We start from the raw sequence: 24,720 nt of genomic DNA, 5'->3' as shown, positions 1-24,720 counted from the left end.
ACCTGTGCTGCGAGATGGGCGGAGTCTACAGCAGGTTCAAGTCAGACAGATGAGTTAGTCCTATTTACTGTTGCTGGAGTTCCAGTGTTAACCATCCAGTTGTATGGATCGTGTTTCCAATAATTTTTTATTGTACACAGGGGCCTTCATTTCAACCTAAAAGGTTGCACCAGGATTTTGATAGCATAGGCACCTCTGATAATGAACCTTTTCCAAGTAATGTCAAGTTGATCTGTTAAAGAAAGCTACATTTGGACATATATGATCTTTACCTTAAGATTATCCTTACCTTAAAAAAAAAACAGAAACAGGATCTGCTTCAGTGCTGACCCCTGTGGGGACACATCCCCTGAAGAACATGTTGAAACAATCTGATGAATGGTCCTCCTTGATTATTAGAATAACCTTTTTTTTCAACTATCCTGGTGTAGCCTGCCTGAAATCTGTTCTCCATCAGTCTGTAGAGCAACGGGGAGGCTGAGAGTGAACGTATATCCAGTACATTGTGTTTCCTTTATGTCAGGACTGCCAAAGGGGGGTAGGGGGTGAGTTAAGGGGAGTCACAGCGCTTTCCACGTGTAATTGAAAAGAACAGTTACAGGACATTAGTGTAAGGGAGAACCATGTTTTTTTTTATCTTGGTAAATCTTGGCAGAGAATGAGTTGGCTCTGTCAAGAGAATATTGATACCTCCTTACAAACATGCATCATACATAGTCTACAGCTTTTATTCACTTTGAGTAAATCCTATCAAATGTCACGCACAAACCTGGCGCTGCTCCCACACTCTCGTTGAGAGATGGTATGTGCTGATTTAATGTACAGAACTGAAAAATGTGATGTCCCACACTTTCAATGTTGTACTTGGACAGAATCTTGAACCACATACAGGTGTGAACCTCGCAGACTTTCCCAGACATGGAAGACTGTTCAATCTAAGTATGCTGACCCCATACGTGCAACATGAATGATCCAAACATTATTCAGATGCTGCTGTTACACGCACATAAATGTGAACATGAATTGGTGTAAGGGAGTTGATGTGATCCATGTTTCTGCCATCCTTTCTCTCAAACAGCTTTCCTATCTGACAACCACACACCCCCCCCCCCCCCCCAACTCTCTCACACACACACGGAGGGAGAGCGAGCGAGATTTGAGACTTCAGCAGTGTTGAGTTTTAGTGTTTTGTTTGCTCATCTGGTACATTTCAATGTCATGTCATTTTCTCATTTCCCTTAAAAATCACCTTGAACTGGAACATTTCCTGACAACCGTAACGGCTGTTGACCGTCACATGGTCATAGCTGTTAAACCACATGATTTGATAAGCTAACTTTTGAAGAATGACATATATCTGTATTTCTATCTCATACGTATGTCTTGTATTATATAATATTGATTATATTGCCCCTTCATTTCAATTTCCAAAGAATAGTACATAATTTCAACGCATGCTATACACTCACTCACTGCATCCATGTTGGACAGATTTAAATCTGTAAGTGTCTTACTGTACAGACTAGAGTTAATACTGTGGACATAAACTTAATCCTCCCCTTCCAGGATTGATTTGTTGAACACAGTTTTTGGAGATATTTTCATTTCCAAAGGCATTTCAAGGTAAATTACAGAGCATAACATGATAGTATGCGTCAACTCTTCTTGATGTTTTAGAAGAGGGGTGTCAAACCAATCAAATTTATGTTTTAGAAGAGGGGAGTTAACATAAAAAATGAAATAATGACTGAAATAATCTACATACTATTTTTGTGAAATCATTGTGCCCTACGCTACAAAGAATGCCAACTATTCACACCAACACAAGATCCACACAAACAAATGCAGACACACGAGTGTGGGGAGGGGTGAAAGAAAAAATTTGGTCCATCTTATACAAAAACAATACTTACATGAAGAAAATATATAGAACTTCATAATAGTAGTACAAGGCAATCACAACAGATGTGCTTTAATATGGACCCAGTGCATGAAAGAGCATAAGACATTCAGGTCTAATGGAAGTATCCTATGGGGTTGCCATTGGCTGGGCCATACCAACAGACTCCATGGCCTTTCCTGGGCATCTGGATCTCACGACTAGAGAAAGAGAGAAGAAGGGATGGAGAGGGGGAGGGAGAGATAGAGAGAACCAACCTGTTTAGTATGACAATGAAATGGACAAAAAAAAAATCTTATGGCAAACTAATTGTATTATTACTGCTGCCACTCACTTCCAGTCTGCACACGCCCAACATATCCTCACTGGGACGTACAAATGTGTATGTAGTGACATGGGCTCGCAGAATACCATGCCAGAGAGAAGTTGGCAGAAGTTCAGGATGGTTTTCCGAGTGTGTGCAGTACACACCTCTGTGCATGCCTTCGGTGACCAGGAGAGGGCGATCTCTGCTCCGTGTCCTCCTCCTCCTCCGTGTCGAAGTCTATGCTGCTCTCACTGCAGATTAGAGGCTTGCAGCGTCTCTCTGGGCTTACTGCCACACCATTGCCACTAAGGGGGGGGGGGGGGGGGGGGGGCACACAACACAAAAAGCTGCCAGGGTCCAAGTCCATCTGACCAGGTGCCGCTCCTTAAATCCGCTAAAATCCTCTGAGGAGTGTTTATAGAAACCGCCACATAAGGAATCTCCTTTCTGTACATGCGGTGCACCAAATAGGTTGCCATCACAGTAAAAATGCACACAGCTAAATCATATTTAATTTTAGTCATAGTCAAATTTTCAGATGAGACCAGAAGGACTATCTGTAAACCTTACGTTTCTTTTTCCAGTGAGCCGATTTTGAGCTCCCTTTCCTCAAGGAGTTTTCTAAGAGACTCAAGTTCTCTGTGTTTCTCAACCAGCTCTCTCTGTAAGCGGTGGTTGGTCTCCTCCAGCGTCTCACAGAAGGCCTTTCATAACAACAACCACATGCACAAAACATCCCATTTAATGTCCAAAATTAATCAGACTTCAGGTCCATCGCTCACTCCCCACAGAATAACAATATTTCTGCTTCATATTGCGAAAGGAACGATTTGTTGTCGGCTTCTCAGTTTACAAATTAGTTATGGAAAACAAATCTCATGAGAAATCCCAAGATAAAACAAGGAACTTACCCTGCTCTCATCTTGACTGTCAAATGGACCTGGTGGGTCATCCAGGCACAAGAATGCTCTGACTGCCTCACTTAGAGAGAAATAAAAGCATTACTCAAGTTAGTGATGGAGGTACAATAACCAACCCACAGTGAGTTAGTGCCCCCTCATGCAGCACAACAAACATTCAAGTCAGTAGCCAACTTGTGAAAAGTTTTACCTTTCATTTACATACTTAGTAAATGGCACCAAAACGATAGCCTTCAACGCTTCTGAGCAACAAATTCTAACAGACACAAGCTGTTCTGTAACATCCTTACTACTCTGATCCATTTCTTGTCTCAGCATTACATAATAAATGTCAGAGGCCTTCAGGTGCAACTTAGGAGATTTCCCACAAGCAGATGTTTTCGGGAGAGTCGTGTCCCTGCTATAGTGGGGAGTGGCAGTGAGTGGCAGTGGATGGTCTACACAAGCATGCACAACACTGAGGGGTCCAGGCAGATGCAGCTGGACACAGGGTCCAACAACTTTTCGTCGCACATCGTAACTGTGTTCTTGGGTCTTTCCCATAGTGATGAATGACTAATGGAATTTGGCCTGTCACCTCATATTTGTACGCCAGTGGAACAGGAAGTCATGGTTGACCTCATAAGAGTTCCTCATCAAACAGGTGAATTTAAAAATTTAAAACATGACTGGAAATATACTTCAGTAAGATTTTAATTACAAGATTGTTCTAGGGGTGCCAATAATTGTGACACACATGTTTTGGGGAAAAATATTGATTTAATGTCAACAGTTTTTTTTTTTCTTTCAATAATTTTACTTCAATGAAAAGGTAAGATTTTTGTGAATATTTTGAGTGATAAACAGCAAAGACATATTTTTTTATAGCCTGTTTAGCTCATATTCACTAGGGGTGCCAATAATTGTGGAGGGCACTGTACCTGTTAGTGATGTCTTTGTAAGCAACCAGGTTCTGCAGAAATGCCTGTAAGCCCAGCTGTCTGTCCTCTAAGAAGGACATGTCATAGTTGTCTCTGAACCAGCGCTTCGGTGGCAGGGACAGCTTGAATCTAGGAAACATTTCTTTCAGCTGTGAACAAACAAATAAATGCAATATTACACTCAAGAAGAAACTGTAGAAGAAGACAATTGAGAAGATGAATGGCAGAAGAAAAAACTGCAAGAAAAGAACAAATAACAAAACAGGAAGCAGATTGAACAATTGACAAAACAGTCTGCTGAACAAACTCTGTCCACACAGTGCATGACCACTCATCTTTTCCCAACCTTGTCATTCAGCCTGGAGAAGTCTGCATAGCGTCTGAAAACGACCCAACTCTCATTTGGAGTCCTCCTCACCAAAATCTTATACACCTGAGGGAGAAGGGAAAACAGATATTAAGGAGACGGACCATCATTAAAATGACAGGAAATCTCAAAGCTTCATGTTGTAGCACTGGTGCAGCTCTTTAACTGCATTTTTACAAAGCATAACATGGATTGACTACAACAACTGACTGATAACTCATATGAAGAACTATGCATTATCTTTTTCTGTAAATTGTCTGTAACATCAATTCCAAACACCATACAGTTTACTGACTGTAAATCCAATGTGTTTGAGACATCCATTTTTTTCCAGGAAGTTACTTCCTCTCACAAAAGCAGACAGTTAAGCCAGACTGTCAGACTGCTGGGAAAATATACACAAAGATGCCTTGATTGACTTTATATAAGCTTCACTACTGAAAGTAATATCACATTACATTTCCTTTGGTCTCCTACCGTGAACTTTGACCTCTCTTCCATAACCTCATAGCCCAACAAGGTGGGGATGGGTGGTCTGTCTTCCCAGTTGTCCCGTGATGAACTACTCTCCACATTGGAAAAGACACCATTAGATTGTTCAAAGCCCCTCTGTATCATTAACGCCTGTGATCCCAGAGGCTGGAAGGGAAGACTGGGAATGCAGCCGACATCACTTCCTCTCATCCACAGGCAATGACTTCTGGGAGATTCCGGACTGCTGGATAGACTTCCGACAAATCTGCTACTCCCAGGCCTAGGCAGAGTCCGCTCCACAGATACAGCGACAGGTACAAAGGGACTCGTCATTTCACTTGTAAGCCAAACCGCTGAGTACTTCCTGCAACTGAGGCTTCACTGTAGGGTTGAGTGGTTGTTGTGCCTCTGCAGAAAGGGAGGCAAGAGATAAATAGCAGGCGTAGGGTCAAACTTTTCATCAAACAAACAAATTCTGTACATTATGGTCACTCCCACTCCCATGGGTCAACTCCCAGGAAAGACTGAATCATGGAATCTGTAAACCTGACCACCAATTACTGATTTGCAAAAAATAAAACGCCTCTGGTTCACTGGAATGAGAACATTTTAGTAAGACAATGCAATAGTCAGTAGTCAGAGGCATGTGACAATGTGTAAATGGCAAAAAGGAGGCAGTCTATCCTGGCATTGCACTGAGCAAGAAAATGAACCATTGCAAAGACAGTTTAAGAAAGGTTTGTTAAATCTGTTTAACCTGTTCATTCTGTTTAACATTTGTTTACATATGTTTGTTGCTGTCAAAAGCAATCAATAGAATTGATTGGACTGGAATGATAGCCGGCTGAAACATTACAAAATCACCAAAAGCCGGTTTGAAATGCTTAAAAAACAAACAAAAAATTATCACAGACTTGAGTCGAATGGTCTTGCAATTGACAATACTTACAATACAGTAGCAAGTGACTGCTTTCTGACTCCTGATGTCCGTCTGTTAATTGAGGAGTAGGCTAAACAATGTGTTTGTTTCAACGGTTGGAACATTGACTGACGTTTTACTGATCTGAACTGAACAGTTGGCTACGTGCTACTAACTTACCCGTGATAAATACCATCTGATATGCAGCAATTTCCCCTTGTGGTATGAACTGTTTCACTCCAGGTCTTTAACTGGATTACCGGCTGCCTGGCACAACAATTCTGAACAACCACAGCTGCATGTCCGCACGCAACCGCCGTGATGCGAGTGAAGTGGACACGGGGCTTTTTCCAAACTGGCCCTCTTCCTATGCACTTTCATTCCGTTTGCGCATTCAGGTGGAGGGTCCGCCATTAATTGAAGAATTTACAACATATCAGTGAAACGGATATAGCAGCAAAACATTTACATCGAAAAAAGCTCGATTTAATATAATAATACGAAATTGGTGGATATTACAGAGTATGGAAAAGTTAAGGTAATTAAAACACGAACATTAAGCTCCACACACATGAATGGAGTAAAGAGGGACAAAATATTATATTTCCGTGGTCTCCAAAACGTCTATTTTGTTGTGTTTGTAATATTTATTATGTTCGATTTATTTAAATGAAAATGAGTCTGATGTCAATTTCCTTTTTTTCCGTGAGGACATCCCAAAATGTGCTGCTGTATCACATTTCATTAAAGCCCCAATATGCGAGAATTGGTATTTTTTGCTACTGAACTCTCCCTAAAGTTGTGAGATGTGGTTCACTTTTACACCACTGTCGTAAATACAAAACGCACTTTGTGCCCCCTAACGGACAATGGTAACGTGTATTTGATGACAAGCTGAAGGATATGGAACCAGCAAAGACAATGCCACAAGCCAAAAAAGCATATCGACTGACAATGTAGAGTACCGGTAATATAACAAGATTTTACACAAATATGACTCTGCATAGTTGTATATATTGTGACATGGGAGATGAATGATTCCATAACCAAAAGAATAACAAGAATAGAGTTTTGCTGAAATACTGTATACATTGTTCTCTAAGCGTTTGAATGTGGAGTATGTGTAATCTAATTAAATGTTGTTTGGGACATGATAAAGGCACATACTGTGCATAATGTACATTGGACAGTGTAATTTATTACAAGCTATAATTTTGAGGTTGAAAACTTCCAAGGCTTATTAGGCGTGAGATTGACGAAGACTGATCAAACTTTTTGGTGTAAAATTAATTTATTTGGATGCTAGCCTGAGACAGGACTGAGGTTGATGACTTTGGGCATCTGGAAAGGCCACAAATCTCTGTGAAAAAGAAATGGCACCGATAAGGTTACAGCCTATTTCGTATTCATGACATTGACAGGCAGGGATGTATTACTGCACGGGACCTACTGGGCCTAGGGGCCCAAGAGCTCAGTACTGAGCGGCAGAGCCAAAGCCAGAGCCCCTGCCTCCACAGAGCCGGGGTTGAGTGTGGTGTACTTTATTAATGTGCTGTTGTGTATACATATTGTGTATACACTTAACAATTGCGGGTTGAGTGTTGTGTACTTGACAAAAATTGTCCCTGCGCTGTAAATCCTGTATTGTTGTTAATACAGGTAAAAAATTCCTTTTATTGTGCTGATGGCTTTAATTCACTATACCGGCGCTGTAAATCCTGTGTTGATACAGGTAAATGTATTTGTTGTTATTGTGTTGTTAGTTTTGAGTGTTCAGATGGCTGTGCTGTAAATCCTGTTGAGATGAAGGTGAATGTCAAAGTTAGGCTATTATTCTGGCCTTATTTGTGTGTATATGCGGTGTGTGTGTGTGTGTGTGCGTCTGGAGGGGGTGTTGGGGGGGGGGCTGACTCTTATTCTGTCTTTTGCTCAGTAACTTTCTTTTTCTCTTCCTCCAACAACCTCTTCCTTGTTTACCGTTACTTTGTTGCCTCTGCCATGATGTATATACAGAGAATACTGCGCTAGCTTCTCCTTATAGCTAGCAGAAGGGTATAATGAAGCATTATTTAGTTCTTGCGAGAGGTGTCATTAAAGCATTAAAGGTGTCATTAAAGCACTGAAGCACCTTTCCTAAGCATTTAAAGAATTCAGTCGAATTCTCGTAGCTCCACAGTTGCCTTTTCCTAAACCCAAGGCCCTGTTTTGATAGTCTTTTTTTACTCCTAACCAAATGAAATGAACCAGGAGTATCTAAGTGGCAGCCATGACAGAGGGCAGTGCAAAGAAGCACTCTGCCTGGGATGATGAGGGAGAAACTGGACGTTACTGCTCCGTGAACCAGAGAGGCCACCCGAGATGAGCCCGGACAAGGGGCTGGGCTGCCCAGTGAGCCTAGGACCTTGACGGGACCTGGAGACCATGTCACAACCACGTGCCAGCGAGCCCGCAGTGGATGGAGGAGAAGGACTGGCATGCCTGCGCTTAAGTTGAAACATTGGCGGGAGAAGGAGACAGAGCCTCTAGCATGAATGTCAACAAATATGGCGGTGCCCATGAGCTGCAGAAGCCAGTCGGCATTAAAACACCAAAGTACAATGGCAAGTTGGACTGAGTGGCTTTCCGTATCCAATTTAAACTGTTTGCTCAGGTGAACACTTGGCTGGATGACCAGAAAGGCCCTCCTGGCCAGCATAAAACTAAGGTTACATGGTGAGCAACTGCTTGTTTACTGAAAGAGTAGAAAGTTCTAAAAGCACAATCGGGTATGAAGATAAGAGCAATGAATTTGAAACTTTAGGTACACTGTAATAATGAATACATGCATACATACATACATACATACATACATACATACATACATACATACATACATACATATACACACTGTTTAGGACACAAACAATACCAGTGTGTGACAGAATTCATACTGTGAATGATTCGCATAGGTCCACTTCATAACAGGTAAAAGGCCCATTTCACTGTAGAGGGAGTTGTAACTGTTAAACGCCAACAGTAATGGATGTTGAGCTGGTTTGTAGCCTACCACTATGAGAATCAGCAGATTTTTAAATACAGTTGAAATCATTTGATTCATAAAAGCAGGCCTACGCTTACATCTAAAAAAAACATTATATAGCCTCATTACAAGATAACAGTTAGCTTTGTAATAACTGCACTGCACATGACACTGACTGATGTAGTAGGAACTTATCCTGTCTCTGGATATCACATTTGTAAGACCAAAGGCTGCTTATTACAACCCCAAATCAGAAAAAGGTGGGACGGTATGGAAAATGCAAATAAAAAAAGAAAGCAGTGATTTATAAATTTACCTTGACTTGTATTTTATTGCAGACAGTATGAACACGAGATATTTCATGTTTTGTCTGGTCAACTTCATTTGATTTGTAAATATACATCCATTCCTGCCATTCAGGCCTGCAAAACATTCCAAAAAAAGCAGAATCCAGGAAAGGCCTACTCCTTTAAGAGCACAGATGGGCTGAGGATCGCCAGTTTGCCAACAAATGCGTGAGTAAATAATTGAAATGTTTAAAAACAATGTTTCTCAAAGACAGATAGGAAGGGATTTGGATATTTTACCCTCCACGGTGCATAACATCATTAAAAGATTCAAGGAATCTGGAGGAATTTCAGTGCGTAAAGGGCAAGGGCGCAAGCCTAAGCTGAATAACCGTGATCTCCGATCCCTCAGACGGCACTGCATCAAGAACCGTCATTCATCTATAAGCGATATAACCACATAGGCTCAGGATTACTTTGTCAAGCACTACAATACGTAGTTACATCCACAAATGCCAGTTAAAACTTAACTGTGCCAAAAGGAACCCTTATGTTAACCCTGTCCAGAAGCGCCGTTTGACATGGGCTCGGAGGCATCTGGGATGGACCATCATCACACAGTGGAAACGTGTATTGTGGTCAGACGAATCAGTATTTCAGGTATTTTTTTGGAAGAAATGGACGGTGTGTGCTACAGACCAAAGAAGAAAAGGACCATCCAGACTGTTACCAGCAACAAGTCCAAAAGCCAGGGTCTGTCATGGTATGGGGTTGTGTCAGTGCCCTTGGCAAAGGTAACTTACACTTCTGTGATGGCACCATTAATGCCGAAAAGTACAGAGATTTTGGAGCAACATATGCTGCCTTCAAGACGGGTGCTGGACTGGCCTGCCTGCAGTCCTGACATGTCCCCAATAGAGGTCCCCAATTCATTAGGTAAAACATCAAATAATGTTCTGTTGTTTTATTTTCAATGTAATACAGGTCAAAGACAATTTACAAATTACTGTTTTCAGTTTTAATTTTAATTTAACATACCGTCTCAACTTTTACCATCAGGGATGAATAAAGTAGGCCTATATCCTAAACGACCCGATCTTGTTGTGAGTTATAATCGCTACTAGTCTACCTGCTTTTAAGAGAATCAGGAGCCACTGTAAATTAGTTAAATTGCATTGTATTGAAGTGAATTCGAAGAATTTGGAAATTCCCTCTGGGAAATTCCCACGATTGGTGGTGACGTAAAGCAGATGTCATTGATCACAACAACGATTCGAAAGAAATGTTAAATGATCTGTTCCTCTATATAAAACTACATTCACATTTACTTTAGTAACCTAAGCAGTAAGCAATGTATTACTCGACCATAAACATATACATAATTGTGGGCGTGTAAGCCTACCTGATTGTTTTGAACTCTTAAAAGTTATTCAAACGTGGATAGAGACAAATGCCTACCTAAATCATAAAAGTGTTGATTTCACTTTAAGCAGTTTACTGTTAACATGAGTTTAACTGCAAAAGTGAAGAGAAAATTGCTGCCATTACACGTCAGGCTTTCTGCGTCTCTTGAACGTGCCATGAACAATCCCGGAAATGACAGAGATTTGTAATTTGGTTCCAGTATTTCATCCATGGTTTCACTTAGCGATTCTTAGATCAGTTTGGGATTTAGAACAGAACGGTCTCTATATGCAAGGTCATGTGGGTTTCCCAAGGAGGTGATATCAGAGCAATCAGGGATGCTAGATTCAACCGCTCACAAATCGATATTCGTGATTCAGATTCAGGATAGGTAACGTGACAAATCACTGACTTTGTAGCCTGATGTCACCGCGTGGGTTGTGGGATTCGTGTTTTAATTGACGTTGATTGGAATGAGTCAAAACAGACTTTGCTCTAATCATACAGGCTATTGGTAATGTTAGCTGATTTGTTAACATTTAATTTAGGCATGTGTTCGCTGTCTGCAGACCAGTTGGTTGGGTAGCTGGTGCGTTATTTCTGACGCACTTGCTAGCTGTGGTGAGACAGTTAGCTTACCTGCAAACGGTACGCTTTATTTTTGTTATTGAGCAAGGACTCAAGTAAAATGTTTTGACTGACCGTAAACGCGAGAAAAGGAAAGTGTAAGGTTAGCTGTTCAGCTAACTCAAGCTAATGTGAACGCCTACATCTTGGACGGGGGATTTATCGAGCTTGTTGGCAAAGCTGGTTTCAATTCCTTTTTTTTGTAATTGACAGTAAACGTTACGTGTGTTCCCGGAGCGCTACCTAGCTACGTCAGTTGGGGCCTTTTTATCCTCGTATTTGTGGCTATGGAGCATGTAGGATGTGTTAACATCTGTAGTCTGACTAGTACACTACCAGTGATACCTTATCAGAAATTGACGGACCTGCACTACCTAAGTAAAGGTGGGTTCGGAACCGTATTTAGGGCTCTACATTCTGACTGGCGCACCACTGTTGCAATAAAGTGTCTGAAACTGGATTCTCCTGTTGGTGAAAGGTATGTTCAAGTATGATGGTACACACTTAAAACTATGAATTGGTATAACTGCTTTATCAAAGTAAATATCTTTCTTGCAGTCATCTCAAGCTGTAGGCTAACTTTCAATTTTAGGGTTTCTTGTCGAGTGACAGTGCAGCATCACAAGTAGTCATTTCATCTGTAATTTAGGTGTACCTTGTTAAATCAACTGTGGCTTCTGTTTGGTTAAACTGGTATCATCTTACAGAACTTCATGTTTTGTTAGGGGCACTGGCCTGGATAGGGCATTGCTAAACAGTCTAACTGGATTGTGGTAAGGTGACAGTTGTAAGGTGCTCAGTTTTCCACTATTGCTGAGGAAACTTCACTTGGCCTACATACCCCTGAGGATGACTCTACAGACTAGATATTGCTGTGTGGAAATGGACAGAAAAAGACTGACTGTCCTATTGTTTTTCTGTGCGCAGTAAACATTTGTATAACCTGTCTGCCATACATATTCTTTGTATACCCTTTCGTAATGCTTGGAATTTCTTACAGGGAGAGAAATTGTCTGTTGAAAGAAGCTGAGGTCCTTCACAAAGCCAGGTTTAACTACATAATCCAGATTTTTGGGGTATGCAATGAGCCAGAGTTCTTCTGCATAGTCACAGAATACATGAGCAATGGCTCCCTCGATGAACTGCTTCACGAGGTATGTGAGAAATGAGTTCTGCACGTCTGTGATGAGGTTTTGAATCTGTTAGTGGTGTATCTTTATGAAATGTGGTAATTCAGTGTACATACTTTGTCACTCTATTTCACCCATAACAGAAAACCATGTACCCAGTGTTGGCCTGGCCACTGAGAATGCGTGTTCTATATGAGATAGCCCTTGGTGTAAACTTCCTTCATAACATGACGCCACCACTACTACACCATGACCTGAAAACTCAGAATATCCTTCTGGATGGGGAATTTCATGTCAAGGTATGTATATTATTGTGACTGGGTCATACTTTTTTTCAGACAAGTTGTAATTGCATGTCACAAAATAGTTTTGTTTTCAAATTTGAATAGGTTTTTGGTGTGGAGCACATGATCGTTTTTGAAGAAATTGTTTCTTTGCTTGAGTGATTTCTCAGACATCTGAACTCAGTTGCCTAACGTAGAACCACTATTGCTGGCTGTGACTTCCTTATACCCAAGTTGCTTTCAAACAATTATTTGCTTCCAACAAATATTCAGAGATTAGCAGACAACAACAGAATTTGACTGTGCTAATAGCTTCCAGTTATCAAACCCTGAATCATCAGCATGTATGTTCTTGTCCTTTTTCTAGATAAGGCTAAGGTTATTGTCTGAAACTGTTATAATAAATATAGGGAATAAAGGGAATTCAGTTTAGAACCTGTCTTAGTGGAGTGGCCAGTGAGACTGGGTGGACTAGTGTTGTATTATTAACTGCAATAATACTTACCCTTGAGTGACCTTTAGTATATCAATTTATGAAATGTAATGTGGACATAAGACAGTGGACAGCATCTTGTTTTTTTTGTTTTGTTTCCGGATGTAAATAAAAGCAGTCTGTTTAGCGCTATAGATAGGTTTTTAATAGAAGAATCATTGACCCACTAAGGTTTCATTGCCTGGCTTCCTTTTGCAAACATATCCATTTGTAGACGTTTACACATCTATTGTGGGGGCTTCTTAATCATTAACCCCACAGTAGGGTTGATTGAAAGCCCCAAAAGGTCACAAAGCTGTTTTTGTGTTCTCATACCCCTCATCAGTTCTTTATTTCTTAATGAAAAACAGCTTGGTATGTGTGTGTGTATAAATAGCCACTTGATGAGGTCAGTTTACTATAAACCACGTGTCACAACTGTGGCTATGTGACAAGTAATATCAACAGCCATTTGCATTGTCTGGCCTCAAACTCATGAGTCATTATACTGTTTGTACTCTAGTCATATGTTTATGCAGAACACCTGTAGGTACTTTCAATTTTGTTGCTCCTGTTGAGGATTCTGGAGTGAGCTCTGCAACCACACAGCTCTTCCATTTCGCCTATGTTATATATGATTGACTATAATGAAAAGATTACATGAATCTCGCCACAATATGATTGTCATCCTATGCTTGTATATGGTCATCCCTCTAGCTTTGGTGTAGTTCACCTTGTATCAGTCTCTCCAGGATCTTGTGAGGGTTTGTTGTTTTTGTTGTGTTGCGGCCAAAGAAAATTGCAAACCGCAATTGCAGGAAATCTTGGAGGGACTGCCTGTAAGATTGATTGATTTTTTTGGCCATTCACAGATTGCAGACTTTGGCCTGTCAAAGTGGCGCCAGCTGTCCATCAGTAAAGGCTCCAGTTCTAAGCCTACAGAGATGGGGGGCACAGTCATCTACATGCCCCCTGAGGAGTACGAGCCCTCCAAGACACGCCGTGCTGACGTCAAGCATGACATGTACAGGTGAGACGTGCTACTAACAGGTGTGAACATGCTGTGGACAAAGCAGGGCTTCTTTATCAAGCACAGTACTGAGCGCACACACTTAGCGCACACACTGAAAGGAGAGTTAGAGGACCGTGAGGAGCAATTTGCTGAATTTGACAAAAAGGGCATTGTGTTACAATTGTGCACTGCACCTGGTTGATTCGCAGGACATCCCAAAGTAAATAGGGTAATAAGCTTCTGTTATCGTGTTGTTTGTGTGTGTTTACTTAACTGAAATGTGATTCATTTCAAGTTGATGTGACATAGTCCTGTTTTTCTGTAGCCTTACACAAATGTTCAATTTTAAGTCTAATTTAATACTGACACACAGCACAAAGCTCCAACAAGAACACTGTGTAGTCCCTTCAGACGACGCAATCACAAACACAATCCTGTCGGTTTAAATCAGCTTTTTGTTTTCTCTTGAATAGAGCCCACACACAAAAATGATTAAAACATTACTTTTTGTTGAAAATGAAAACGTCAGAATTAATTTTTGTTAACTAGCTCTTAACTGCTTTGTTAGGGTGGTAGTAAAACAACAGGTCCCATAAACATGAGACTGATTAAATTCCTCTGCTCTGACATTTTAATTTTTTAACAAATGATAGTAGTATTATGACCTGCTGTGTCTGACTGCATACTGCAAACACACACACCATCACCAATGGATCAAATCCGCAGAGCCAGCATGCTAACCACCTTCAAATCTCATCCTGACCTTGTAGATTTCCACTCACTTCTTGGGATTACGTACCCAAATCTCTTTTATAAAATCTTTGAGCTGAGTCGTGGTGCTTCTGAGTGCTGTGTGCTCAGATGGCTAAGTTGAATACTTTTTCACTTCTTTTGAAGTATCTTTAATATCAAGTATCGATGTATGCTCTACATTTCAATATTTACCTCATCCAACACCTTGTGAGTTGTAGGTACGGTAGAATCCCCCTCTCACACGCCTGCCATGGGGATTGCCGAGGTCTGATGTAAGACACGGCCAATTCATGCCTGTCTCTCTTCCTCTTTCAGTTACGCTATAATTATGTGGGAAGTGCTGGCACGAAGGATCCCTTATGAAGGTAATTCAGCGCTCTGGGCTTTTGTGTGAACTTTTTTTTTTTTAACAGCTCCACAAATTAAGTTAACTTCTTATTATACCCTATATCATTATATTTGACAGTCAGCACAACATTGCTCACATCTGTAAATCATGAGTTGTAAAATCACAACACTTATGCTTTTCAGTCGGGTGTTCTGAGTAATTTGGCCAGCCACACTTACTGACCAGTTTTTTTCTACTCTGTGTTGTTTGGGGTCAGAGGCGACCAACCCTATGCAGATTATGTTCAGCGTGCTGCGGGGCACCCGTCCGGACACAAGCCTGGACAGCCTTCCAGCCGACATCCCCTGCCGGGAGATCCTCCTCCACCTCATGACCAGTGGCTGGGCGGCAAACCCAGACGAACGACCCTCCTTCCTCAGTGAGTGCCGGCTGTGCCAAGTTTACCTGTCAGAGAAAGTGGGAATCTTTGTGAAACTGCGGCAGGACAGACTTCTTACTCACACATGGATAGTGTGCGTGTGCTGAAGGCAAATGTTAATGTGATATGTCCTTGTCTCGTCATATCTTACTCTAACGACAGAGATCTTCCCCTTTTCAAAGACCTGTGAGATACAATTAATTTGTTTTCTTCAGGACTTTCAATGTAATTTCTTCACATGCTGCTAAAGTTGCTGCTTTCCATACCGGTAGTCTGTCTTTTCTGAGAAATATACTGTAGTTTTTTCCAAGTTTACCTAAGGGCTACTAATCAGACTTGTAAAAAAAGAGGGAGATTTTGGGGACTGCACAAAACTACGTCCTGGGGCGTCTTCTCTGTAGGCCTCCTCTGCATGAAGGAAATATTAAACTGTGTGTGTGTGTGTGTGTGTATAGACTGTCTGATTGAGCTGGAGCCCATGCTGAGGAGGTTTGATGAGATCGACGTTCTGGAAGCTGTTCTGGAGGTGAAGCGGTCAAAGGTGAGTTGAGTTGTGAACATGGGAACAGGAAAGGCGTGAGACAATGCGTACACGCTACTGCTTTTCAGGTGTGGTTTTGGGTCTGCTTGTATGAAGGCTGCAAAATGGAAGACCAGGTTGAGGAAACAGAAAAAGCTGCTGTTCTTTCCTCCTTGGGAGACATTGTTTCTGTTTTTAATGTCAAAAGCTATATCTTAGCACACTACTAAGGTATAACTGTATCAGCCATTCTGTCATGCCTGGGCACTTTTTAGTCTCAACCACTTGCAGACTGGCAAGCATGTGTCGACCACAGATTTATCAGTTCTGTTAAAAAATAAACGTACCATGGTATGAGGAAGAAGTGGAAATATGTTTTTTTTTTTCATGTTTCATGACTCATATTGAAAGTTAATATTAGCAAAAAATGTGATGCCAGTTGTCCAAGATTTTCTCCCAGTGGAAATATTTCTGGCGTAAGAAGTCATTAATGATGTCTTTTTTTCTCTTTCACAATCTCTGTTCTCCTCTTCTCCCTTTTCTACCTCTCTCTCTCTCTCTCTCTCTCATTCATTCATAAACTTCAGCTCATAAGAAGAACAGGGTGCTGCTCCTCGTCAGTGGCAGTGTGTGAGAAGAAGCGGGAAGGATGTGCTAAAGAGATTAGCGTCGCCTGGCCAGTAAGTTCAAAACCTCTTCTCTCTTTGGCTCCTGTGTCATAGTGACTTGGCATTGATGTGGATTCAGTCGTGGACGTGTAGTCATTTTCAGCAGACCATACAGAGGTGGCTCGGTTTCCCCCCTGGGAAACACGTACTAAAGGACTGATCACTGACCTCCACCAGTAAACTGACATTTCTCCTGAAATCCTAGATGGCGAAACCATTGAACGAGACACAGAGACACAGAGACACAGAGACACAGAGACACAGAGACACAGAGACACAGAGACACAGAGACACAGAGACACAGAGACACAGAGACACAGAGACACAGAGACGGACTAATCCTCGTGTGTGTGTGTGTGTGTGTGAGCAGGACACAAGCTCTACGTCAGGATCTGGGTCTTGCTCCTCCCAGGAGACGGACATCTCCCAGCCGGCCTTCCTCACCATCAGCGGCATGCCCCCCTCCAGCATCCCCACAGGCAAGTCTCATCACCCCCACTACTGACCCAGCCCCTGGCCTGCCTCCACGAGGGACAGCCAAAGAACACTTGTGACTCTTTTCTGTTGAAGTCATGTGGCTCTGACTCAGAGCTAGTTGAATGAACGCCAGCAGAGCTTAGCAGGGACAGATGCGTGGCACATCAAATGTTAAGGGATTAGGAAATTGTAAGACACGGCCCCTAAACCAACGGCGGAATAGGTTTCCTGAAGGTTTTAGCTTGTGTGTCTCTCTGCGCTTTGCTGAAAACATAATATTTATTAAAGCACCCTTCTTGGCACAACCATAATTAATCTCTATCCATTTTAATTAGTCTGACTCCACTCAATTAGGAACTCAGCCTTAGCCCCTGCTTTTAATGTAGATTGCTAGCCATTTTGGTAGGCTGACCCCTGGTCATTTCTTTGGATACCTAGTCTGTTTTATGAATGCCCCTCTTACTTTTTAATAACTTTCTTCTAGGAATAGTTTCGTACAAGATTTGTATTTATTTTTTATCTAGACATATTCCACGGACACAACCTGTGTCTAGTTCCGGATACTACCTCAGAGGCTACAGTGCAGTTACGGGGCTTTGCAGCTAGTTTGATCGACTTGGTTCAGGGACGGGCGGCAGGCTGCTGTACGTCTCCGTATAACCATTTGATCGAGTGCAGAGGCTGGTCGGCAATCCACGGCTATATAATACAATTAACACTTCTGCTGTAGCATGTCTAGCCCAGTTGATTAGCCAGTATCCTCCAGACTTACACTTTACATTGCTTTTGGTTTGAAATTAATCCTAGCCAGCCATTGCGGAAACACCGTTACCTACGAATACTTCTCTAGTTAATAATTTCTAGAGAGTCCACAGTGGGTCAGAGTTTAACAATTTATTTAGTCAGGTACAAGTTACTAATACAGTTACATATTCAACGAGTATAAGGTGAATAATCTAAGGCTACAAGTATAAAAGAAACATACGAAACCTCCAAACGCATATAAACATCCCTGGCTGCTCAGAAGAAGAGGTCTACACACATAAGTCCTTTGACTATCTACCCCTTAAGTACCCATTCAGTCCTACATCTGGTATAATAATTAGCCACATGGACAGTGGTTTCTTTTGATAAGGATCACATATTAAAACAGACAAATGGAGGGGGTTCTCACCCAAAAAAGGGGGTTTGCCCTCTCCAGAGAGAGGTTACCTTACAACTCACAGGGACCAGAATTCTCATGTCTCTGACATCCATGTTAAGACTAATCTATGCAGCTGCAGGATTGAGACCACTCTACCACTCAGACTAAGACCATTCAAATAAGCCCAAACATGACAAAGAAATCATCTTCTAATGCAATATCTCACTTAGCACTCTTAAATTAATTTGACCTGCCCCTACTTTCACCCTGACATGGAAAAGCACAGGGTGAGAGACAGAGGATAGAGATAAGAGTCTCAGCAAGAGGGTGGGAAGATCAACAACTGGTACAGTGCATTCCTGGAATGTTTGTTAGGGGCACAATAAACCAACACCTAACCCACACCTAATGAGTAATTACAAGTGGAAGAAGGCCATCTGTGGTTTTCCGAATCAAAGATTCCAATCCTGCCTTACAAAATAATTAAATATTTTGGTTCAAAAGGCCTCTCCTGCCATTTCCCATAGCATCTGATTTACAGTGGGGAAAATAAGTATTTGAACCCCTGCCGATTTCGCAAGTTTGGCCACTTGCAAAGAAATGTGTGATCTATAATTGTAATAGTAGGTGTATTTTAACAGTGAGAAACAGAATATCAACAAAAAAATCCAGAAAACTGCATTTTATAACATTTATGACTTCATTTGCATTTGATGCAAAAAATAAGTATTTGAACCCCTAGCAAAACATGACTCAGTACTTGGTGGAATAACCCTTGTTGGCAAGCACAGACGTCAGACCTTTCTTGTAGTTGGTCACCAGGTTTACACACATCTCAGGAGGGATTTTGGTCCACTCCTCTTTGCAGATCCTCTCCAAATCCTTAAGGTTGCGATTTCAATGGGAGGGAATGAGGTTCAAGCCCAATATTCCACGTTATATGGCCCCATCCATAGTCCCCTCGATGCAGTGGAGTCGTCCTGTACCCTTGGCAGAGAAACAGCCCCAAAGCATAATGTTTCCACCTCCATGCTTGACGGTGGGGATGGTGTTCTTGGGGTCATATTCAGCATTCTTCCCCCTCCAAACGCGGCAAGTCGAGTTGATGCCAAAGAGCTTGATTTTGGTCTCATCTGACCCCTGTGTCCCAATCCTCCTTAGAATCATTCAAGTGTTCATTGGCAAACTTCAGACGGCCCTGTACATGTGCTTCCTTGAGCAGGGGGACCTTGCGAGTGCTGCAGTACTTCAAACCATTACGGCGTAGTGTGTTGCCAATGGTTTTCTTGGTGACTGTGGTCCCAGCTGCCTTGAGATTATTCACAAGCTCTCCCTGTGTAGTTCTGGGGTTATTCTGCACCTTTCGGATGATCACCGATACCGCACAAGGGGATATATTGCATGGAGCCCCAGACCTAGAGTGATTGACAGTTGTTTGGTGTTGCTTCCATTTACGAATAATCGCACCAATAGTTGTCTGCTTCTCACCAAGCTGCTTGCCGATGGTTTTGTAACCCATTCCAGCCTTGTGCAGGTCTACAATCGTATCTCTGACGTCCTTGGTCAACTCTTTGGTCTTGCCCATGGTGGTAAAGTTGAAGGTGTGAAGTATGATTCTTTGGACAGGTTTCTTTTATACACGTCACCAGTTGAGATCAGGTGTACCTTGTTAGGCCTAATGAGGACTAATCTGTGTGCTTCTTGGGCACATAACTGGTCATTGGGAGCCAGAATTCTTGCTGTTTGCTTGGGGGTTCAAATACTTATTTTCTGCATCAAATACAAATAAAGTCATAAATGTTATAAAATGCAGTTTTCTGGATTTGTTTGTTGATATTCTATTTCTCACTGTTAAAATACACCTACCATTACAATTATAGATCACACATTTCTTTGCAAGTGGCCAAACTTGCGAAATCGGCAGGGGTTCAAATACTTATTTTCCCCACTGTATATAAGGTGCATGATTTTTCAGTTTTAACAGATGCATCGTTTCTCCCCTGACGATTGTCCTCATTCAGTCATGCATTTTATACACTCTCCGATTGAAGTGTTCACCCACCAAATTAGTGGTCTTGAATCTTCCAGGTGGGGCTCCCTCTTCATTCATTCCTCACACCCTGGACCCTCCCAAGCCCCTGATTGACCAGGACAGCCTGAGCGACTTCCCCACGGCTCCCCTGCTACAGACGGACTACAACATCCCCCTGAAGCCCAGGCCCGTGGAGAGCAACTTCGATGTCCCCATCAGCGGCCTTACTCTCCAGCCACACCCGCAAGGTAGGTCGCACGACTTCTCAGTGACACGGCCTCGTCTCAGACATGACAGACATGAGTCAGCAGGGCATCAGGGGCCGTGTTTGGGAAGGTCATAGAGCTGTTTATCTGGGTTTTAGTATCTGAGTGCGAAGGATGGACAATAAGACGAATAATGATGCTCAGAGTTGCCTGTAGTAGACTGAAAGAGCGTGTGCTTTGCCAGCCTAGGACGGATCCTGAGCACATTTGTTGTCAGTGGGAGAAGGAGCAAGTGAAGGGCAGCTATGAGCTTTTGTGTGATTTAATGCACAAGCGAGATTTGTGTGACTTGTCAAATTCACTTCAGCTGACTTGCTGTTAATGTTAACATTACAAGTAAAATCTATAGTGACTTGACCATGTCTTGTTGGCATGAATGTAGCTTGTATTCAACAAAGCTTTTAGGAGAGACAGCTGCTCTGGTTATATTTTAGTCAGCCCAGGTCACATGGTTGAGTTCAATGTTTAGTAAACTTGAGTCAGTGTTCCAAAACTATATGAGCTGTGTTAGCTCATCTCCAGAAATGAACTCCAGTTCATTTCTGCATGGAGGGTACTTGATAAGGTGTGGTCAGATTGGTCCCATACCCTTAACCATTGACCTCACCCCCGCAGCGGTCGCCTCTTCGCTGGACTCGTCGGGCCTGGCGGCACGTTGGATTGCAGCTCGGCGCGAGGAGGTGGTGCGCCAGATGACCGAGGCGTGCCTGAACCAGAGCCTGGACGCGCTGCTGGCCCGTGAGTTGCTGATGCGCGAGGACTACGAGCTGGTGGTCAACAAGCCCACGCGCACCGCCAAGGTCCGCCAGCTGTTGGACACCTGCGACCGCCACAGTGAGGAGTTCTGCCGCCTGGTGGTCCGCAAGCTCCAGGACAACAAGCAGCTGGGCCTGCAGCCCTACCCTGAGCTCGGCTCCCCACCGCTCCCCCTGCCCCCCGCACCCCTCCCTAGTGCCCCCCAGCTCTCCAGCTCCTCTTCCTCCTCCTCTTCGTCATCTTACAACAACGTCCGCAACGTCTTCTGAGCTCCAACACAGAAGAGACTGAGGGTGAGAGAGAGCGCAGGGGTGTTGATGGATAAGTGATCCAGCCCTGGATGTTGTACGGAGTCCATTGTTTCTGGTACGTGTCTATTCTGGTTGTTTGCCAGCACTGTTGACTGAACTCTCTGTACAGTTGTCGTGTCCATTTCCTGGCTTCTGACATGGAGAGTTATTCCAGCCCCTTATTTTAACCTGATGGAAAAACCATGTTATTTTTAAGGGACTTTGTGTGAGAAGTTTAGATGTCAAGTGAATGAATGAATGCAACCCTCCATTATTGGGTTGTTTAACTTCCTATTTCTTAATGTCTTTGTGCACGGTGGGATGTTCTGTTCGGCCTCCATTATTAATCTTCCGTTTGACCCATCCACTTAACTGCAAACCAGAGATGGTTTGTATTGGATGTTTGTAGCCATCAGACAAGGAAGTGATTGGAACTGTGGTGTCTAAAAAAAACACAACAATTCTTCCTGGTGTTCAGGTGCCTAATCAACGTCATCCCTGTCTGTGGCAGACGTCTAAGGTTGAGTCATCCTTTCACTGTTTCCCGTCAAACCCCTCCCCTTCTTCAGTCTTATTCTTATGTTTCCATTTGAGAAATTGCACATGAAAATGGGCCAAACAGCACTCTGGACATTCTTTGTGCCACTTTGAGTGAACAAGAGGCGTTTTGGCACTCTGTGTGTGTTGCCAGGTCAAACAAAGACTAATTATTCTCAAAATGTGTCAATATTAGTCACACATCAACTTAACAAGTTAGTGGGGTCAGGTTTCGTGATGGGATTTGTATGACACCACCCACAACCAGAACTTTAGCTGATGAAAGATACAATTCTGTCTGTCACACAGCCAGGCGTAAAAACCTCATCCTGTCCGTAGCTGGTGTCGCAAAGCTTAATCAGAATCAGAATCGTGTTTATTGGCCAAGTAAGTTTACACATACAAGACTTCTGGGTTTAGTGGCTCTCAATGTACTTACACAAAAATATACAACACATTAGGTTATAATAAAATAAAAATATATAATTTGTAGTTAACTGTTCATTAGTGTGACAGCGAAGAAACTGTTTCTGTATCTGGTGGTTTTGGTGTACAGTGTTCTGTAGCGCCTATCGGAGCTGCTTTGCAATACTTCGACCGTCGCAATAATTAAACGTACTGACTCTTGACACGTGAGTGTGTCTGCTGTAGAAATGCTATGGCAATGAGTAATTCTACAGTGAAAAGATATGAAAACATGCTTCTCTGGAAACCAGTTGTACAGCTTCAGACAGCTTCCCCACCCCCGTAACCTCTTTGTCTTGCCAAGACTTTCTCTCGACGTCAGAGTTAATAATCTAATGCTCTGATGTCTAATGTTCTCTTCCCTCACCCGTGTGTAGTAACTGTTCACCAGTGCCCAGCTGTTGTATTGCTCCACTAGTTAAACCTGCACATACCCCCCCCACCCCCCTCTAAGCCCTAGCACAACGAGTTGGAAATCAGCAACACCGCAGAACATGTCAAAATGTCAGACTACAAGTCTATGTGGCAAGCGCGCTTTGTTTACAGTTTCCTCATAGGGGGCTCCTTGTCCGTTGGGTTGCCTTGTTTTTGCTTCCTCTCCTAGATCTGGTTTCACATCCTCTGCCAGTGACTGTGCTGCACGCAATGGAATGAGACCAGAGCGAAAGAGCTGCTCCTAGTTGTTTTAGAGGCCTTAATGTCAGCTTCTACCGCCACATGGATCCCTGGGCTGGAGGATCTAGACTGGACCTCTACTCTTCCAGCATTGGCTCTGGAGGTCTCTCAAGGCTGTCAGATCTTAGCTGTTTGAGGTTTCTTACGCCCCATGAGACAGATGATGTTGCAGAAACATCCTGTCAGCACCTAGAGGTCATGATCAGGTTGACTTATGACGCACATTACTTTAAGCAACTCCATTTTCAACATGTCACGATGGCACGTTACATTTTCAATGTGTCACAGATGGCTTCTGTTTTGAAATGGTTGAAGCAGAACATCTGAACACTGGTTGAACTCTGCAGTATACCTAAGGTAGCACCTCAACACTTGCTAGTAATGATAGTTATTTATGCCTTGTGGCTTTATTAATTCATATCTAAATGAGTGGAAAAAATCAGATTGATCACGATCTCAAACTTTCTGGACCTCCTAGGGGAGCATTGAGGACCAGTTGGGCTACATGCATTAGTGACTGTAGATCCTGTGTGTATATCTATGGACATGGAACACTTTATTTTGTGCCCAAGGATTGAGAGCCAGATGTTTCGCTACCTTCCCATGAGGATGAGTTTTTAAGTTTTTTTGTATTATTATTTATTCACTTAAATGTCTATATATTATGTGCCAATGATGTGACACACCGTGTAGCTTAGTTTCAGAGTTCACATCTTTTGCTGTTTTACTGCCTTTGTATGATCCCATGGGTTCTGCATATTGAGGAGGTACGTACTCCTTATTCTTCTCAGCATCTTTATCAAGACTATATCTACCAACAGCACACCAGGAACATTCGGTTCAGTGAGGATTTGACAGAAGTGTGACAGACCTGATTTTTTTTTTTTGTGAAAATCATAGCAAAGGTCATCCATGTAAGTAGCTGAGTAAGGGTAAGCGTCAGCGTTTTTCTTTCCTCAGTACCTCTTCTGTTTCTCTCTCAAATCACTTTGGCATTTTGAAGCCAGTAAGGTTGTTGAAATCTGTTGCCTTATTTGTGAGTCATTCTGTATTTTCACAGAAGAAAAACATAATCTACATAACAATAATGTTAATGTAGCAACTGTAGCAGAAATAGAGGCTGTCTGTACTGTTCATGTACGTGAAGAAGACATTTGTATCATTTCTATCAAGATGAGCTTTGCCACAGTCATTAAAATGGGTATTATTTCAGCTGTTGCTGTCTGTCTCTTTTTTTTCTGTACTTCATCCTTGGCAAGTCAGAGATGCCACAGGCTTTGCATTCCTGCAGTTAGACTCAGCTTTTCAGTTCTCCCACAGTTTACAGT

The 24,720-nt window shown here is 42.4% G+C and overlaps 2 protein-coding genes across 7 annotated transcripts; one reads left to right on the top strand and one right to left on the bottom strand.

The window, feature by feature from the left end:
* Positions 1-1,940: 1,940 nt before the first annotated feature.
* LOC105889506 (sorting nexin-16-like) lies at positions 1,941-15,500 on the bottom strand. Of its 6 annotated transcripts, XM_031559703.2 has the most exons (9): positions 5,988-6,235; positions 5,838-5,898; positions 4,892-5,296; positions 4,394-4,480; positions 4,048-4,196; positions 3,119-3,188; positions 2,778-2,911; positions 2,372-2,512; positions 1,941-2,100 (listed from the first exon to the last, which is right to left on the bottom strand). In XM_031559703.2, the coding sequence occupies exons 3-9, from the start codon at positions 5,219-5,221 to the stop codon at positions 2,016-2,018; spliced, it is 996 nt and encodes a 331-aa protein (XP_031415563.1). In that variant the 5' UTR covers positions 5,222-5,296; positions 5,838-5,898; positions 5,988-6,235; the 3' UTR covers positions 1,941-2,015. The 6 variants fall into 6 exon arrangements, 5 of the variants coding, with proteins under 5 accessions (XP_031415563.1, XP_012670813.1, XP_031415566.1 ...); XR_004162810.2 differs by lacking the exon at positions 5,988-6,235 and having other exon boundaries at positions 2,235-2,512; positions 5,838-5,981; XM_012815359.3 differs by lacking the exons at positions 5,838-5,898; positions 5,988-6,235 and adding an exon at positions 15,367-15,500.
* On the top strand, positions 10,663-24,604 carry ripk2 (receptor-interacting serine-threonine kinase 2). Its single transcript, XM_012815357.3, has 11 exons — positions 10,663-11,622; positions 12,145-12,298; positions 12,418-12,573; positions 13,903-14,060; positions 15,111-15,160; positions 15,401-15,562; positions 16,018-16,103; positions 16,670-16,762; positions 17,121-17,229; positions 20,460-20,651; positions 21,285-24,604. Exons 1-11 carry the CDS (start codon positions 11,432-11,434, stop codon positions 21,692-21,694), a joined length of 1,761 nt encoding a protein of 586 aa, XP_012670811.1. The 5' UTR covers positions 10,663-11,431; the 3' UTR covers positions 21,695-24,604.
* Positions 24,605-24,720: the final 116 nt, after the last annotated feature.

The sequence above is a fragment of the Clupea harengus genome, chromosome 22, assembly GCF_900700415.2.
Source record: "Clupea harengus chromosome 22, Ch_v2.0.2, whole genome shotgun sequence".
Lineage (NCBI taxonomy): Eukaryota > Metazoa > Chordata > Actinopteri > Clupeiformes > Clupeidae > Clupea > Clupea harengus.
Note: the sequence above shows the minus strand (reverse complement) of the source record. Positions and strands in the feature narration are given on the sequence as shown.